Consider the following 20236-nt stretch of genomic DNA (forward strand, 5'->3'; position numbering starts at 1 on the left):
AAAAAAAAAAAAAAAAAAAGATCTTCTACGAAATAACAGCTTATATTTACTGTTTGCTATATACTAGGCCCTGTGCTCGGTGCCTTACCTCATGTAATTCTCACAATAAACCTACAGGATACTACGTCCACTCCATTTTACAGATGAGGGACCTGAAGTTCAGAGAGGGTCAGTGGCTGCTCCACACTCCCCTGTATGTGGCAGAGCCTCAATTCACCTGGTGCCAGAGCAGCGCTGCCTGGCAACAGCTGTTCCTCACACAAGCAGGTAAGCTGAGCTCCATGCTGTAACTGCCCACCCACCTCTCCACCACCGTGAGGGCGTCGCTGAAGCGCACGGCGAACACGTCCCCGATGAAGTACTCGGCTAGGCGGCCCACAGCCTGTAGGAGGGAGCTCAGGTCTCGCAGGGAACAGTGCAGCCGCCGGCAGTCGTTCTCTGCTGTGATGTTCAACCTGTGTCCTGGAACATAACACTTCAGATGGTTTTTCAACAGGAAGAACATGCTTTAGTTACCGAAACAGATAACTGCTCATCCAGGCAAGGTACCTTCAGCAAAACCAGTTTTTGAAACATAGCAACCCACAGGCTGCTTGCTTCCCAGTACCAAGCAGGGAAACGGGGTAGGCTCCACCTACAGCCAGACCCACATGCACCCCAAGGCCAGAGGGAGAAACAGAGACAACAGATAGCCTGGGCCGTGTTCACATGGACCGATCTGATCCATGACTGGATTCTTCTTGAACCTGTGAGGAATGACACCGCCAATTTTACATACAAGGAAACACACCCACGGGGGCCCAGTAACTTGCCTAACATGGGTCGTATTTCCAGGGCAGAGCTAGACTCTTAAGCTAAGCCTATGCGACTCTGCGGGCTTTCTGCAAACGGCCCTGGTACAGAATGGAGTCTCCATGGGCTGACAGGGTTCAAAGAACCGGGTGCACTCAGCACTCCACCCCAGGTTCGCAGGTAGCACCGTATGGACCAAAGGCACAGGACTTGGGATTCAGAAGACACAGGTTCCCTGCCACGTGCAAGCTCTGTGCCTCAGAGAGCCCTCGAAGTCTCAGTTTCTTCATCTTTAAAATGGAAACAAGCACTACTATCTAATTCACTATAGTAAGGGCTGAATTAGAATGTGTAAAAACCCTATAAACTATAAAACATTATTCAGGGTTTGTAATTAATAATGAATAACAAAGAGCCAGTGATTTTCTAAGGCCTGAAACTTTCCTTCAACATTTCTTCAAGTTGAGCAAGAAGGAAACAAAGATGAAGGACAACAACATCCTCAATTCAGCCACCTCCTGGCCCTCTGGACCCCTCTCCCCACACAGGTCTACAAAATATATTAATTATTGCCAAGCCAGAGAAAGCGCTCTCCATCTGACCAAGTCCTCCTCCTGCATCCAGGAGGAGGGAGGGAGGGGCAGTAACAGTTAAGATCACTGCCACAGGGCACCTGCAATCCATCCACTCCCTAAATACTTTTCAAACCTTCTGCCACTGCCACTTCAGGATTTTACTCTGCTGGAGGCAGGAACCTCCCCCCATGGCGCTCCACGGCATCTTCCTAGAACCCAGATCTAAGCACAAAGCTCCCAGCAGACAAGGTGCCAAACCCTTCTGGGGCACCCTCTGGCCAAAAGGGAAAATCCCAACTTTCCCAGCTTCAGCTGAGGTCTCTGTGACTTCACCTCCTCCTCCGATCCCACTCTATCACCTGGACCCACTGATGACCCCCTAGTGCCTCGTCTCTGCACCTCTGCACAAGCTGGGGTCTCTGCCTGGATTCCCCACGTCACTCTCTGGCCACACACACCTCACGGCTGCAGGCTCACCTAAGTATCGCCTCTCCTGGAAAGCCTTCCCTCCCCACTCCCCCAACAGAGGCAACTCACTTCCCCTCCTACATCCCCCCAGGGCACTTTGTGCATGAAAGGAGATAAACTACTGATTTATAAGTCTGTCTCCTCACTGACTGTGAACTCCTTCGTGGTGAGGGGCTCTGCCGAGCAGCCAGCACGGCACCTGGTACAGAATGAGTGACCACAGATGTACGACTGAATTTGATACACAGAACAGAGAGCTAACTAGAGCAGGAGAGAGAGTCCTGGGGGCCTGAATTTTCTCATACTGCCCTTGGGAGCATTCACTTTACTATGTAAACGTGAATATGGATAAGCGACACCGGTGGAGAAGAAAAAGGAAGGATGACACCTAAGAGACTGGGGGTGAAGCAGCAAGTTCGATGCCTCAGCTCCTACACTGACTTCCAACTGCTGAGGATGGAAGAGAGCCTGTGACAGCCCCGAAGGAAGGACAGGAGCCTGGAAAAGGGGACACTGTGACCAGGGTGTTGTTACAGTGGGTCACACCCCAAGGAGCAGAAGAACAAAAGGAAGGGGCAACTCAAGGAGAGAGCCAGTGACAAAGCCGGCCCTGACCTGCCCGATCACCTGTCCACTTGCAACACCCCCCGTGGAGAGCAGAGCCTCGGTGCAGAAACACTGAGTGGGCTTCTCAGCCTCAGGCAGCCCTGCCAAGGCCGCTGGGTGGGCGTCTAAGGAGGGTGGGCCAGCTCCTCTAGTCAAAGCAGGAGGGTGAGCGTCCCACACCGCCAGCTAGAGGAGCCCACAGAACACACAGAACCAAGAAGTGGTTCTGGTCGTGCTTGGTCACATGAGAGGGAAAAATGCCTCTCTCCTCTCCTCTCCCAGTTAACAAAAGTGCCACAGTTACACACCTTCTGAATGTCAAGGATGTTCAGGGTTACTGCTATGTAACCGAAGCCCAGAGTAAATGAAAACCTGTTGTTCCACCTATATGCAACCAAGCCTTAGGGCTCTGTGGGAAATAAACCCTTAAGAAAAACATATCCTGGAACGGGATGTGGTGGTGGTACCGGCTTCAAAAGAGATGAGGCCAGCTCTTCTTTCAGAGAGCAACGTGGACAGGTTTCGAATCCGCATCAGTGGCCCCTCACTCTCCCTGCACGCACCCATCCTCATCTTCCACCCCATCTCCCACCAAGCTCTACCCTGACGAGTCGGTTTCAACTTATTCACTGTACTAAATACCAAGAACTAGGTACCCTTAGGTACAACCTAAGAACTAGGTTCTTAAATATTTTAAGCATGAAGGAAAACATTCTGTGTTTCTCTTTTAAAAACCAAACCAAAACACCACCCTAAATCATGTTTCCCTAGTAGATGGTCATGAGACAGTTTAAAAGTCATGGTGACAGGCCTGCCCCTCTTCCCCTTTGGCCCCTGCATCCACACATACATCTGAAGCATGGCCTTCCCCCAGCCTTGCCCCTCCAGCCTCTTCCTGGACACCTCAACTGAATACTAGAGAGCCCAATGCCTCTTGAGGGAGTCTTCCATCTTTGGACAGCTTGGTCAAAAACACAGGGGTCTCCCTATAATTGCTCCTTATTACCCCTGGTCCCGCCCTTTGAGGGGAGAAAAACAAGCCTAAGCCTGCTGACACATGACAGTCTTGGGGAGATATGGAGAGAGGGGTCACACTCTTGCCAGTCTCCTCCTGGCTGAAATACACCCCAGGGCCCCTTCCATTTTCTGTGTCACCCTCCCTCGAGAATCCTTGCCATCCTGATCACTCCCCTCTAAACCTACCCTAATTTGTCTGACAAAAAGCAGTACCTAGAATGAAAAACAGCTCGCAACTGCTATGTGTGTCTTAAACTATTAGTTTGAACCATATGAAATTGCTGATATTTGACCGTTTCTGACCTAACAAAACTGCAATTCCATATAATTCAACTTAATACGTATGTGCCATCCAAGGTTCATATTAATCAAAATGGCAGTTGGCTCTTCCCTGCTCCGTCTGCAAGGCAGACAAACATACAGGTAGTAAGTACCCTAAATCAGTCTCCAGCCCCTGCCCCCCAGCCTGGAAACCAAATACTACCACCACCACCACCAAAAAATCATGCAAGGTACCACACCTCAACCTGAGGCGGAGGCTAGAGTTCTCACTGTGAAAAGCTGTTCAGATCAACCCACATTTTCTTCTATTTGGCTAAGGCTTAGTTCCCTCCCTCCTCCAGTCAGCAGCATGGAACATCCGCCAAGTGGAGCCTGCAGGGGAGAACACTGCTAGGTACAGGTTTCAGAGACAGAAAATATCATGGCCACACTGAAGTCCTATCTAACAGAAAGCAAGTCACCCTGCAGCTGTCTAGATGTACCTAAGCCACATCCAAAGAACAGCTCACTGGCAAATCACTGCCCTGGAAAGAAACATCTTAATGTTAAATATAATTCGGTCTTTCTTTCTTTTTTTGGGGGCGGGGTCGGGAGGCTGGGAGATAAAGGTATAAAAATTAGCATTTAAGGTATTCCACTGAGAGAACAAACAAGTCATAAACGAACCTAAGCAGAACAAATAATTTAAGTCCAAAAATCTATATATTGTAGCTGGAGCAATCTCTTAGGCAGGGAAGTTTGCACAGCTAAACAGAAAAATTAACAGGGCTGCTTAGAGCAGAAATATTGCCCCAATGAGGGAAGATCTCAGTGAGGAGTGGCAGAAGCCAATCACCTACAAAATGGATACCTGAGGGCCACATAAGGACACAAATGCAGCACTAGGGGCACAACAGGGCTTTGCGGATTTCTCAAACCACAAAAGGTACAGACAAACAGCGAGGGCAAAGGATGACTCCCAGGGGTAAGGGAGGCACAGTGACTGATGTACCTACCACAGGGACAGCATGTTTTGCCTTGGACGTTACTGAGGAAGTGGAAGCAGGAGGATCAGCAGAGCAGAGTAAAGAGTAAGACTCCCATCTCACAGGCTCTGGAATTCAGGCCGCGAGAAGGTCAGTGCAAATGAAAGGAATGGGCCATAACCCATCAGGGGAAAGAGAACGTAGTTTCTGGTAAGAGGCAGTAAGGCTGACTAATATAGCATGGAGGTTATATGAAGGGTAAATGACCATGGGAACCAAGGAACAAAATGTACTCAGAGTTTCCATTTTTTAATAGCCTTTGCATTGGAAACTTGGCTTTTGCTTTGTCATGGATAAGAGAGCTCATTTTAAAACAGGAAATAAGGATTTCTCTGGCCTGAGAGGTTCTGCCACTGGAGTATACGCACCAATGATCAGTGTTAGGGATGAGGTTTAGAAATGACCTGGAAGAGCCAAGTGCACTGTGAAATTGCCAGTAAATGGGCGGCAATGAGAGCAGGCATACGATATTTCATTTAGGGAAAAATCGTTCAGATTATCCTTCTCAGATAAGAAGCTCTAAGTTATCAATTATGTCTCAGAAAAAGGACTTAAGAATCACTGCAGATTTTCACCTGAAGACCGACTCAATGTAATGTAAAAAAAAGTCAGCTACTAACACTGACTTTAGAGGTCAATTTTGGGGGAAAGGAATACACGCTCACCTTTTTTTTTTTTTTTTTTTTTTTAAGATCAAGAATGTCTTTAGGGTCCTTAATATATTCTAATTTGAATAGTGGCCCTGAGGGAGAGATCACCACAGTACGATTTTTCCCAAGAATGGATTCTGGAAACATCTGTAGCATTCGTACACAGTCAAATGTCCATTAATGCTGACAGCATTTTACAGGCGCATTTGCTTTGAAAAGTGGTCTTTTTAAAGTTCTGCATAAGCTGTTCTTACCCTATCTACACAATCAGGGCCTAAAGCTGGGGCATGCCAAGTCCCATCAACCTCCTGGGGCCCAGTGGATTATTTAGAAGCTAATATAGTCATGGAAACAAGCCGTCACAGGCCACCAAGAAGGGCAGCCTCAGAAAGAGCCTCTCGGGGAGGCTCTGCCACAAATAACAAGCTCATCCAGGCAATGGGCTACACCCTGGACAGCTCTGTGCCAGGCTGAAACAAGAGTTACACAAGAGAGGGGAGCCCGGCCAGGGCCAGGCATAACTCCTGTAAGGAAAACTGTGAGGAAGAGCAGTGTGAAATGACGTGTGTGTGTGTGAGAGAGAGAGAGAGAGAGAGAGAGAGAGAGAGAGAGAGAGAGAGAGAGAGAAATGACGAGAGAAGAGTGTGTGTGTGTGTGAAATGACGGAATGACGGGTGTGTGTGTGTGTGTGTGTGTGTGTGTGTGTGTGTGTGTGTGTTTTCAGCTGGCAGAATGAATGTCAGATTTTGGTTAATTCAACTTTTTATCATTCCCTATTACACCATCTTGGTACTAGCACCAACAAGCCACGTGACCTTGGGTAAACTAACATCTCTGAACATTAATTTCCTCTTCTGTAAAACAGGAGAACTATTATTAGTACTCACACCTCACAGGCCAGTTGAGAGAATTAAATAACATAAGCAAATAACATGGTGCCTGGCATGCAATGTGTGTTCTACAAATAGAAGCTATTATTTTATCATTATTATTAACAAAATAACCCAAAAATGCTAACCCTAAACCCCAAGCTGGTGAAACCTGCCAACAGCAGGCCAAAATCTTTCCAACTGGCTACAGTCAGGGCTGTTGACACAGGAGAGCTAACAACCCCCCAGGGTGAGCTCTACCAGTCCACCTGCTGCAGAGTTGCTCCCATGTCCTCCTGATTCTAAAAGCCAGAGAAGAAAGAACCCGTCGCAGGAAAGTCCAAGGCCATTTTTTTCTAGCGTACTAGCTGGCTTAAAGGACACAGAGAAATATTCTAATCACTGGGGTTTTTCAAAAGTCCTACCTTTTTGCTCCAAACCAGCTTCCTTTCTCTCACTGAGACACCTCTTTGGACTATGCGGTCACAGCCTCACCTCTTACCTCCCCCAAAGCTCCTTTTTAATCATGATTTTTTTTTAATTTTCCCTGTTTAGAAATGGAGAGAGAGGGAGCGGTAGGGAGGGGGCAGTGGAGAAAGCATGTTCTGACAACAGAGAAGGCAGTAATTAAATATCAGTCCAATTTTTTCTGAACATTAAATTAGAAAATAAAAGCCAGTTTACCTGACGGTGAAGTAACTATAAACTGCTGTAACCCCAGATAAACTTCTAAATTGTCCTGAAGAACTGGAAACTGAAAACAAAGAAACAAAGATTTAAAAACTAAAAAACAAAAAAACCCCACCATAAATGCGAATTGTAACAGCATTTCAACAATGAAAGAAGTACCTATGGTGGGGAGGAACAGGATAAAAAACTTTTCTCTGGGAAGCTTTATATGCAGCCAAAAAGAGGTGGCACCCTTCAGCACCTCCCACCCCCGACAATTTCTACAACTGAAACCACCAGTTAATATTTGGAATAAGAAAGAAAATAACACATCAGTTTGATACTTTTTCTAAACAAAGCACTGGATGCTGGGTATGATTATTATGACTATTATGTTCTTAAAAGAGGACATCAAGCCCCCAAATGATCTACACCTTCTAGAGCTCTGAGACAGGGCCCACCTCCCTTCAAGTCCAAGGAAAACCCTGCCTTTGAAAGAAATATCAGATATGCCTTATTAAAGTGCATGGCAGAGTGAAAAGACAGCCAAATTATTTGGAGTCAGTTTGCCTTACTCGTTTAGCAGACAGGACCTTCATAACCAGAGCTCTACCTTTTCTTTCTAAAGCTGCTAACTCACCATTAAGATAAAATTAAGACGTTAATACGACAGGTCCCAAAGAAAGGCAGATGGCAAAATAAAATGGCCCTCTCCATAAGAGAATACAAGATATAGCTGGGCTGTGCAATGCAAAGCTGACCCCAATAAATTATCTTGCCTCTAGAGGAGAGATGGACTTAATGAAATCTCCTCAAATAACAAACACCACTTAGTAAATGAAATCAGTCCTTATGACTAAGGATTCTAGCACATAAACACAGGCAGAGAGTACCCAGCAAATAATTTGTCAAGAGTGAGCTTTACAAAGGCTAACTTTTCAACGATGTAATTTTTATAAATATATCTTACACTTGGCTTAGCCACTTCTGAGCTACTGATGAAAGAATTAGTAAAATTCATATTACACCCAAGAGTTTAGGAAAGAAAAACAGAGCTTCCAAAAGTTGATTTTAAAATATCTGAGGGAAATGTTACCATTTTTAAATTTGAGGGTCGGTTATGGTAATTATTATTCTGTTTAAAATATATACTTTATAATACTGGTGAGCAAAAAAGCCTTACTACTCGTGCTATATGCAGGGAAATAATTAGGCTCTTCGTTCCCCTCCAAGTGGTGAGTTACCAGTGTTGAGAAGGCGTGTGTGGGAAGGAGCTCCATCACTTTGGCCACTACCTCCAAGCTCTGGCGTAAGTACCGCTGCCACTCTGTCTGCTGCTGTGGGGCAAACACAGAAGGATCAGCTCTCCCAGACAGGCAGAGTCTCGTCATTTTCCCTGCCAACTTGTCCTCAACCTCAAGTCCACTCTCAGACATAAATATGTGAAGAAATAGCAAATGATGGAACCAGGTTATTTGGTACTTTAAAAAGGATAAGCTAAAAAAATTTTTTTAATCCAATGAATTAATTTCACAAAAAGCTATTTCTTCAAAAAGCAAATGATCCACAAAGAATGACCTACTTTTCTCCCTATTGTCATAGGAATAAGATATTTTTAAAAAGCCACCTGTGAAATGCTCAAGTCTCCTTTACTTCATCCCAGCTATAGGAATTGGTTCCTTACCTCCTGAGACAGCTCGTTACTAAGCACGTATAAGTATAACCAACCACACCAGTGCCAGGCAAAGTATGGGCCTCAGACAGGCAGCATCAGCATCTCCTGGTGGTTTGTCAGAAATGCAAACTCTGTGCCCCCACCCCAGACCTCCTGAATCAAAGTCTATTTAACAAGCTGTCCCAGTGATTCTTATCCAGGCTAAAATATGAGATGCACTGGCCTATATCAAACAGGTAACGGGAAGTGAAGCTAAAATTTACCAGGCCTTTACTATCCACCAGGCATGTGGTCAGTACATCCACGTGTGCTACCCTCACATGTAACTGTCAACACAGGTCAGTTCAGATATATCCTTCCCCTTTTGGGAGATGAGGAAATTAAAGCTCAGAGAAATTCAGTGACCAGACCTCTACCTCCTTCCCACCCAGGGTTGCAGAGATTCAAATCCAGGCCACCTGATTCCAAGTACAAGGCTATTTTGAACCCAGATATGGCTTCCCTCAAGGTCTTGACCACACCACAGTGGCTGTTATTTTGAGAGTCAAACCAGTGACCTGAAATTTTTTAAATGCATGGTGCTTAAGAAAAAGGAACACCGGAGTTGTGTCCTTAAAGACATTTCGTTGGGCACGTTGGGCACACCAGCATCATTAAATTCAAGATTGATTTTAAGAGATATCAGTTTACAATATATATATAGTCAAAAGAGATATCCTTTCATTCTAGCCTTATCATTTAAGTATCTCTTTAACTATTTCCACCAGCATCCAGCTAGCTTTTATTTGTTGCCCAGGGTGTGGGTGCAAAGCAGGGGAAACAGGAGGTAGATGCAGAGTTCTTACTAAACCACTTTTCACTGTACATATGGTTCCTCTACTTACCTCTCTAGTCCATAAAGGTAAATGCCTGTAAAACTTTTTTTTTTTTTTTTTTTACAATTAATGAACCCAAAGAGACCAGTCAGATACAAATTTCAAATGCATAACTCAAACCATAAGACCACTCTGGCTTAAAAATAATCTCCACAGCAAAGGGCCACGGGTTCCAAGGCTCCATTTCAATTCATACCACGGCATGACAATGATTAATGTCAATCAGGATGTGCTGCTTACATCGTCATCCAGTGTCTCGTCATCCAACTCCTCCAACTGGGCCTGGTTGTATCTGAACTGGATTCGATTCAACACCTCCGTGAGCAAGAGGACTAGGGCGTCTTCGTACCTATGTGGCAGGGAGAAATTCAACGTCACATGAAAGGAGGCTTTTAGCCTAGGATTTCAAAAAGGCCTCTTGTACTGTGAAGGGAATGGTGTCTGTGTTGGATCACCATACACAACAAGAATCTAAACTAAACTTAGTTTATGGTTTTGCAAGTGCTACGTGAGAGTGGAACAGTAGCAGGGGTGTTTATTTGTTTAGCTATGTTCCAGGCATAGACATACTTCTTGATGGATTGAACCTTTTGTCATTATATAATGTCCTTCTCTGCCTCAGGTAGCAATTTTTGTCTTAAAGTCTGTTTTGTCTGATATTAGTATAGCTATCCTTGCTCTCTTTTGGTTACTGTTTGCATGGAATATCTTTTTCTATCTTTTTACTTTAAACCTATTCGTGTCTAAAATTCAAGTGAGTGTCTTGAACAACATGTAGTTGGATCATGTTTTTTAATCCATTTTGCCAATCTTTGCTTTTTAACTGGAGAAGTTAATCCTTTACATTTAATGTAATTACCGATAAGGAAGGACTTACTTCTGCCATTCTGCCATTTGTTTTCTCTATGTTATATCTTTTCTCCCTCAATTCCTCCCACTACTGCCTCCTTTTGTGTTAAATAGATATTTTCTAGTGTGCTATTTTAATTCCCTTGCCATTTCTTTTACCATATATTTTTAAAGTTTTTTTTCTCAGTGGTTGCCCTGAGAATTGTAAGTACTATATATAAATATCTATTAATTCAATGATTCAGTCCTTTTAACAACTGTGACAGGTAGGTGGTATTATTGGTACTTTTCTGATGAGGAAACTACAGTTAACAGAAGCTAAATAAACTGCCCAAGGTCACAAAGCTAGCTGGTTTGAACCCAGAGCTCCCTAACTCAACATGTCATGTTCTTCTCTCTACACATAAACCACCAACAGGCTTGGAGCCTGCTCCACCCACTCCAGAAAACTTCAACTCTAGTCAATTTGTAAGAACACTTAAAACCTAAAAGGAGAGATGGACAAAGCCTAGGGGAACAATGACCCTTTGATCTATGTCTAAGAATAATTTCTTAAAGAAACATGTGGAGCCCTAGGCTTAGATATTTCCCACATGTGATAAGAACCTAACTCAGAAGACACCATAGTTCTATGTGACAGTTGCTACCACAAGGGCCAACAAACCACAAATTTTCAAGAACAAATCAAGTAGCCTGAATGTTTGCCTGTCCTGAAATGTTTCTACGAGAAGTTCAGAGCTTGTCTTACTCACAAGGCAAACCAGCCACGCTGGTTATTCAGCTCTCAGTGCCAGTCCACTCTCCACGTTTTGTGATGCTGGGACTCGGACTACACAAAGCACATTTCTCCTCTGCCTGTTAGGCTCTGTCAACAGGGGCAATGGAGGAAAACTGGAAGGCAGAAGGAGGGGCAAAGGGACCCCATTCTTCCTGTGGGCTTGCTGTCCTGGCCAGTGTCACCCCAACAATGGTCACCTGGCAGTAATAACTGGTTCCAGCTTCCACATTCCCCAAACCAGCCCCATCACAAACTCTCAGAGGTGCTAGCAACAGCCAGGTTACATCTTCTCCTCAAAGGATTAAGTCCCAGCTCCCTGGGGCCTCTCCTCTGAGCTCCTGTGGCAGTTGGGTGATACCCTCTCCTCAGAGATCTGAGCTCTAGCTACACAGGGGCCGTCCCAATGATATTTGACATTTTACTGACCCCAACACCCCTTTCCTTTGTACCACTAGCCCTAGTGGTGGAGCTGCTTCCCACAGTTATCATCTGTGCTGTCTCAGTGGTCAAGGACATATGGAAAGAAGTCATTTGGTGGGACCTCTGGGAAAGCTTCTTTTGTCTAACCTCTCCCTCTTATTCCTGCTGCCTGAATCATAGGTGTGATGTCTATAGATTCAGCTTCCATCTTTGACCATAAGGTGACTGTAGAGATGGAAGCCATGCCTAAGGCTGGTAGAACAACAGGTAAAGGGATCCAAATATTAATTGACAGGGACTTCCCTGGCAGTCCAGTGGTTAAGACTCCACGCTCCCAACGCAGGGGGCACGGATTCAATCCCTGGTTGGGGAACTAAGATCCCGCATGCCGCATGGTGCGGCCTAAAAAAAACAAAAACAAACAAACAACAAAATATTAACGGACACACCAAAAAAAAGGAGACACTGAACATTTGTCAAGGGAAAGAAAATCAACAGATTGTCACAGATGACACAGATGTTGAATTATCGAAGATTTTTAAAGCAGCTATTATAACCATCCTCCATGAGGTTCTTTCAGCTGGAGGTGTTTTGGACTGAACTATGTCCACTCAAAATTCATATGTTGAGGGACTTCCCTGGTGGCTCAGCGGTTAAGAATCCGCCTGCCAATGCAGAGGACATGGGTTCAGTTGCTGGTCCAGAAAGATCCCACATGCGGTGGAGCAACTAAAAGTCCATGCATCACAACTACTGAGCCTGTGTGCTGCAACTACTGAAGCTTGCGCACCTAGAGCCCGTGCTCCACAACAAGAGAAGCCACCGCAATGAGAAGCCCGCGCACTGCAAAGAAGAGTAGCCCCCACTCGTCGCAACTAGAGAAAGCCTACGCGCAGCAACGAAGACCCAATGCCGCGAAGACCCAATGAAGACCCAATTTATTTAAATAAATAAATAAGTAAATAAATAAATTCATACGATGAAGCCCTAACTCTCAGTGTGACTGTATTGGAGACAAGGCCTATAAAAATTAATAAAAGTTAAGTGAGATCATAAGTGTGGGGTGGGCCTTAATCCACTTATATGAAGAGGAGGAGACATGAGGAAGTAGGAGCGAGAGTGCTCACTCTTTCCACTCCCCGTTCATGCACAGAAGAGAGGCCATGTGAGGTCACAGAGGGAAGGCAGTGTCCACAAGTCAGGGAGAGCCCTCACCAGAAACCAAATCTGCCAGCAGCCTGATCCATGACTTCCAGTCTCCAGAAGTATGAGAAAATTAATTTCTGTTGTTTAAGCCACCCAGCCAGTGGTATTTTGTTATGGCAGCCCGAGCTGATTAAAATAGAAGGTAAAGGAAAATGAAAAAGAAACCTGGAACTTCAAGAATGAAGAGAAAGCAAGAGAACTGACAAATCTCTTGGTAAATACAACAGACTGTTTCTCTATTGTTTCTCTTAAGATCTTTAAAATATGAATGTTGGATGAAAGCAAAAACAGAACACTGTCTGACGGAGTTTTCAATGTACACAGATGTAAAATATATGGCAACCTCAATACAAAGAAGGGAGGGCAAAAAGATCTATATGGTGGCGAGGTTCCCATATCACACTTGAAGTGGTAGTATGTTAACTTGAAAAGTTAAATATATATGTATTTTAATATACAGAGCAACCACTTAAAAAACTCACATAAAGAGATATAGTCAAAACACTCAATAGATACATTGAAAAGGAAAGCTAAACTTGTGTGAAACAACAGAGCCGCAAAATAAATGAAGCAAAAACTGATAGAACTGAAAGGACATGTAGACAAATCCACAATTATACCTGGGAGAATTCACCTCTCTCTCAGTAACTGATAGAACAAACTGGATAAAGACAACATGTAGAACAACATCAACCAACCTGACCTAACTGACATATCTAGAACACTCCACCCAACAACAGCAGAATGCACACTCTTTTTAAGTGCACAATGAACAATCACCAAGAAGACTAGGTCATAAAACAAACCTTAACAAATTGAAAAGAACTGAAATCACCCAAAATGTGTTTGCAGATCATAATCAACTAGAAAACAATAATGAGAAGACATATGGAAAATTCCAAAATATTTGGAAATTAAACAACAAAGAGGAACTCAAGAGAAATTACAAAATATTTTAAATTGAATGGAAAGGAAAATAAAACATATTAAAATTTGATAAAGCTAAAGCAGTGCTCAGAGAGAAACTTATAGCATTACATGGTTAAATATACAATGCAAATAAACCTATAGATCTCGGTGGCTCAAGCCACCAATGTGATTCCAAAAGCACCTCAACTTCTTCTGAGAGTTAAATTATACACGTTAAGGTGACTACATAGTAAGTGTCTGTAAACATATGATGAATGAAAGAACAAGAGAACAAACAAACGAATAAACACGCAGGCAATAAATAAACAAAACTACAAGTCAGATAACTATGAAGCACTGAGCATAGTCCTGGATAGCTTTTTCCACTCAATGAAATAACTAAGATTCCATTCCCTTGCTCTCTGGGGCAGTCAACAGCATGAATTTCTCGTAGCAAGAGCTAGAAAGCTACTGAAGCCCTGGTACGACCCTAGTTAATACCTTTTATTAACTGTATCAAAATGCCATGTGTCACAATGGCACTTCCTCTCTATTCAACAGAAAAACCCACTCAGAAAAAAAGGGCAGCAATTTTTCTCACGCTTACCCACATTTGTTTATAGTCCAACTGAATGTCACCCAGAATCCCTGGCAGGTCTATGGCCAGCACTTGCCAGTACTTTCATGACAAAGGGGTTCACAGGACATGACTCAATAACTTCAGGTTGCTTAACTCACTTCAGGTTTCCTCATCTTCCTGTAAAAATAAGTTTCTACACAGATGTCTCCCTTCACATTGACAAGCATATAGAGAAGGGAGTGAGAGAGAGAGAAAAGGGACGAGAACCAATACTTATTTACTGAACACCTACTGTCAGCCAAGGTACTTTACACACACTGGTTCTCTTAATTTGCTCAACAACTTGTAAAGTAGGAACAACCATTCCCAAAGTACAAAGAGGAGAAAAGGAGACTGAAATTTAGGTCTTCCCACACCACAGATTCAAAATGGCAAACCTGGACAGTAAACCCCATAGCAATTTTGTTCAGCTGGGTATGTTACAGAACATTTATTCTGCTAACACTGGGACTCAAGTTCTCTAAGTCCCCACCAGTTCTGATCAAGAAACTCTTGAGCATCCTCACTGAACAAGGAACATGCAGAGCTCCAATTTCCAAGCTCCTAGGACCAAAAATAAATCCATGTACATTTGTGCTTCTAAATTCGTAGCCTACAATGCCTATCACTTTGTTGTGATGAATGATGCAAAACCTTTAAACCACAAGGGACAGGAACTGAATGCTGTCTCTGTGACTTAACCACACCTACGTTTTGCATTTAAGATACTAAGAAAACATTCTTGACTACCTCCTGCAAGATCAGTTGCTTCTGAAATTCTGGCTCAAGCCACAAAAGCCCCCCAACTTCTTTCAGATCCATTTTCTCAGTTGAAAAACATTTGATTGCATTTACATGCTCTTCATTAAAATGAATGTGGTAATTATCTGTAGCCAGTACTCTTTATCAGCTGCTTCTGCAAAATAGTGTGTCTCTAATATATTGGGATCTCTAATATAACCTAGAGCAGTGGTTTAACTTTCATTTAAAATTTTTTCAGGGCTTCCCTGGTGGCGCAGTGGTTAAGAATCTGCCTGCCAATGCAGGGGACACAGGTTGGAGCCCTGGGCCAGGAAGATCCCACATGCTACGAAGCAACTGAGCCCGTGCACCACAATTACTGAGCCTGCACTCTAGAACCCGCGAGCCGCAACTACTGAAGCCCACGTGCCTAGAGCCCATGTTCTGCAACAAAGAGAAGCCACCGCAATGAGAAGCCCGCACACCGCAACAAAGAGGAGCCCCAGCTCGCCGCAACTAGAGAAAGCCCACACACAGCAATGAAGACCCAACGCAGCCAAAAATAAATAAATAAATTTATTTTGAAAATAAATAAATAAATTTTAATAAATAAATAAAATTTAAGAATAAATAAAAATTTTTCATTGCACACTTGTGTAAATATACAGCATAAGAGGTGAAAGGGAAAACATGTTAAGTTAAAGTTCAACTATTTTCTTTGCACACCTCAGCAGACTACACCCTTCTTTGTAGTCTACTACCTTAGACCACTAGAGGGTGTCTGACTGACAAGCAGTTCCCCAGATGATGGTTACCATTTAACAGCATAAACCACAGACAAGCTTGGAAGGTTTGGGGTTTTTTTGTTTTTTAAAGGCATAAAAGTGTTGTACACGTATGTTTAAAAAAAAAAGTCATGAACAATTAGAAACCCTTATTTACGATAATAATCAAATGATCAATAAGAAAAATCCCTAGTGCTTTTTTTTTAAATTGGAGTACAGTTGCTTTACAATATTGTGTTAGTTTATACTGTTCGGCAAAGTGAATCAGCTGTACATATGTATACATATACATGAATGTATATACATATACATATATCCCCTCTTTTAAGGATTTCCTTCTCATTTAGGTCACCACAAAGCACTGAGTAGAGTTCCCTGTGCTACACAGTAGGTTCTCATTAGTTATCTACTTTATACACAGTATCAATAGTGTATATATGTCAATCCCAATTTCCCAAATCATCCCACCCCTGGTGTTTAAAGCAGTCAGCAAGAACCACTGACAACTGTGACAACAGATGACAGATGCCTAGGCAGGCAAGACAACATCTGCAAGTGGGCTGAAGGCCTTTGCTATCCAGGGACCCTGTCATTTAACTGCACAGTCACCACCTCAGTCAAATGACGGCAACATCTTCTATTACTTATTATTACTGTGTAGTCATTACTGTGTCCATTTATTGAGTGCCTAATATATGATCTATAGTGTGCCAGGTATTTTATATACAATTTCCTTGAATCCTAGCCATTCTGCAAAAGAGGTATCAGTATTAGTATGCTCATTTTGCAAGAGGAAATGTGATTACCATGTAACTTGACCAAAAGTAACACTGCTGCCATGAAGCAGAAAAGAAATTTAAACTGCACCACTGCTCCTTCTATTGGTGCAACAGTCTGCACAAGTATATATTTTCTCAATGGAACCATATTCTCCACACCTAAAGCACATTTGTACTGTGCTTTAAAAAGCATTTTCATATTAATCATGTCCTCAGTTTATTCTTCCAACAAGCCTGAGAGATGTGAAAGAATATCTACCACTTAAATATAGCAAAATCAGGCACAGTCCCAGAACCAAAGAATGTAACTGCTCAGCATACAAGAAAGAGAATTTGGCGGAAGTGCCTTTTCTTTGAACAATCTCAATCAACAACACAATTACTCACAGTTGGCAAATTCACCAAAAACAGGATCCACTGTTGTGTAAGAAGGTTTCTAACACACAAATAAACTACCCATAACCACATGTGACCTGACAGCATAACAAGCTGGAAGCTATTTTGCAATCACAAAAATAGTTTTGGGAATGAAAAGTGCAAATGCTAAACTTGGAATGCAAATACTGTTTCGAATTTTAAAAACGCATAAAACTTCAGCAATGGAAAGGGTTTTAGAGGTTCAGTCCAACTCTCCCCAGTTGGGGGGTCTCCTCACCACCTCCATTTGGCACATTTCTGGGGGAGGGGCGTTCACTATCTCCACCATCAACCACTAATACTATTTACTGAGCATTTGTAATGTGCTGAGCGTTCTAGATATATTAGCTTCAAATAATTAGATATATAACGACCACAGTGTACAGGAACCATACTTTCTGCCTGCAAACAAGAAAAAATGGGCTTGAGAAACGTGGGGAAGAAAACACTTCCCCATTTTCTGTTTTTTAAAATAAAATTAGAAGTACAAAAACGATTATCTCTGGATTGCACGATTATAGATAACTTTTCTTTATATTCTTCTATCTTTGCTAGTTTTTAAAATAAATATTTTTTTCCTGACAAGTATTTATTACTTTATTTGGGAAATTTTCAAGCACATACAAAAGGAGTGAGGCTATAATGAACCCCAAGTTCCTATCAACTAAGTTCAACACCAATTGTCAACACATGGCCAACCCACTTCCCCCTCTATCCCCAGGGAATTATTTTAAAGCAAATCCCAGATACCATATCATTTTATCCAATAAATACTTCAGCTTGTATCTCTAAAATAAGGGCCATGGGGGAGGATGGGGACCACAAAAGCATTATCATACCTAAAAAATTAACAATACATATTACTTTTTTAATCAGAAAAATGTGTTTTTAAAAAATGAGATATTTAAGGGAAAGAAAGAAGAAAATGCTCAATGGCTTTACTACCTAAACAGCTTACATGACTCAGTTTCACTAAAGAGGTCTGACTGCATGGTTGCCTCTTTAGGCCACAAGAAAAACTGACAAAAATGTTTATTTCTAGTTATAAATGTTTCTGCGGTTTACCTGTTGAGAACTGCTTCCTTGTCTCCCAGACGGCTTTTAATTTTACTTGTCAGATAGTCCAAAAACAGCGTCCAGATATCCAAACAAGAGAAGTAACCTTCATGAGTAGGCTACGGTACAAAAGAAATCCAGACAATGAAATTACTTAATGCAACTACTCCTTAGAAACACACCCACCAGTGTTTACATCCACCAGAATGCTACAACCATAAGCCTAGGTTCCCTAGGCTTCTTGGTAACCACAATTGGTGTCTTTTATTCGGTCTTCACGATTGGGCCCTGTTGACCTAACAAGACAAGGGTACCATGGAACACATCATTAAGGAGATACTATACTATGCAGGGCAAACCAATTTACAAAATAAGCCGAGCAAAGACCTGTTTTAAAATCTGAGACTGTGATGCGGACAGCTCTTACAGATCATCCAATTCAAATCTGTTTTAGAGAAAAAGAAACTGAGATCCAGAGATATGTTCAAGGTCAGGGGTAGGAACCGGTCCCTTTACCCCCAGCCAATGCTCTTTCCACTACATACTATTACAAAACCAAAACTAAGTTTCAGTGGCTCCAAAGTGACAAGTTTACACATTTGAACATTAGGAAAGTAACATCTGCAGTCTTCCTACATAACAGATTGAAAATGAGCTCGTAAAGACTGACCTACAGGCTTTAGTTCATCTGCAAAGTAGAGTGTCAAACAGGCTAATAGCAACCTCTTACTAGGTGTCGATAAGGACAAAGTAAGGAGAAAAGAGCAAGTCTTTGTAGGGTCCTAGTGCCTGGACCACTGCACTGATCAACTTTCTCAAGAGCCTTGAGATTCTATTTCATGCAAAATCCAAGCACTATATTCTCCAACATCTAGTCCTTCTCACACATACTCAGTTTCATCTGTGGCCCCCCAATCCCTTATATATCCACTCAAATTCTTGCTACCTACAAGAACTCTTTGGCTTTACTTGTGATTACTTCATCAACCCACATATTTGATGGCAGGATTTGATATGGAAAGAAATAATACCATCAACTTCTTTTTTTTTTTTTTTTTTTTTTTTTTTTAGTGGTACGCGGGCCTCTCACTGTTGTGGCCTCTCCCGTTGCGGAGCACAGGCTCCGGACGCACAGGCCCAGCGGCCATGGCTCACGGGCCCAGACGCTCCGCGGCATGTGGGATCTTCCCGGACCGGGGCACGAACCCATGTCCCCTGCATCAGCAGGCGGACTCTCAACCATTGCACCACCAGGGAAGCCCCATCATCTTCCTGAGTCAGTTTCCTTCCATCTCTGAGCCAAAGAAATCCAGAAGTTTACATGTATGGAATCTGTCCAAGAGATAACTACCAATGACGGTGGTGGTGTACCCAGGCTGAGTCTGAGACAGAAAAACTGTAAACTTAAAAAATGTGGCAGACCCCACTCACAAGCCACAGGGCAGCTCTGGAACTGGACTGCTGCAGCTCAATCAGGACCATGGGCAGGGCCATCCTCAGAACACGAAATGAACCAGAAGAATAAGCAGAAAAAACAATAAGCTGCGTGGAAATAATATGGGTAGCTTGTGGACAGGCACTTGACTTGCAGCCAGGAGATGTAGTCTTGTCCTGGCTTTGGCTTGCTGTGCTTCCAGTAAGGAGGTCACCCAGCTGCCCTTCCTTGCTTTGAAAATAAATACCTACCAGATCCCTCACCAAAAAATATAACTGATCAGATGCATGTGGAGGTGATTTTGAGAAAAGCCACCATATAAATCCAAGTGTTATGGCTATGTCAAAGTAGTTTACAATTATACACGTCTTTCTCATGCGTTTGAATTGAGGATTTACTGTGTGGCTCAAGGCTGGAAAAAAAGTTGGGCAAATACACCCTCTGTAGGACCTGAAACACTACCATTCACATCCATCTCTACAGGCCCCACTGTGAGGCCTTATGCACTGCCCACAGTCTAGCCTTTGACAATTGCTCTGGGCACAGATTGCTAAGGTCATAAAGGCAATAGGCTGACTGCACTTTTGGAGTCATACCAACTTTGCAGAGCCCTCATGGACCCATTTTAAAAATGTACCCATACTCAGATTTTTTACTTTTCAGATTCCAGGGCTGGTTAGTCACTAAAGATCCTGGCAAGTTCCGTTAAGAAACTAATGACACTACTCTTCTCTCCAAG

The 20236-nt window shown here is 43.0% G+C and overlaps 1 protein-coding gene across 4 annotated transcripts in view; it reads right to left on the reverse strand.

Annotated features, from left to right (window-relative positions):
* Window positions 1–20236, reverse strand: part of XPO6 (exportin 6) — a 110084-nt gene that overhangs the window by 25253 nt on the left and 64595 nt on the right. For 3 of the 4 annotated variants that reach the window (XM_055090359.1, XM_007107311.4, XM_028499221.2), the window contains 5 exons: window positions 18072–18181; window positions 9744–9852; window positions 8198–8290; window positions 6969–7038; window positions 303–462 (listed from right to left, as the gene is read on the reverse strand). In XM_055090359.1, coding sequence (XP_054946334.1) covers window positions 303–462; window positions 6969–7038; window positions 8198–8290; window positions 9744–9852; window positions 18072–18181 — 542 coding nt within the window. The remainder of the gene's footprint in view (window positions 1–302; window positions 463–6968; window positions 7039–8197; window positions 8291–9743; window positions 9853–18071; window positions 18182–20236) is intronic. The other variant, XM_028499220.2, reaches the window with a different exon arrangement.

This window comes from Physeter macrocephalus, chromosome 14 (genome assembly GCF_002837175.3).
Source record: "Physeter macrocephalus isolate SW-GA chromosome 14, ASM283717v5, whole genome shotgun sequence".
Taxonomy (NCBI): domain Eukaryota; kingdom Metazoa; phylum Chordata; class Mammalia; order Artiodactyla; family Physeteridae; genus Physeter; species Physeter macrocephalus.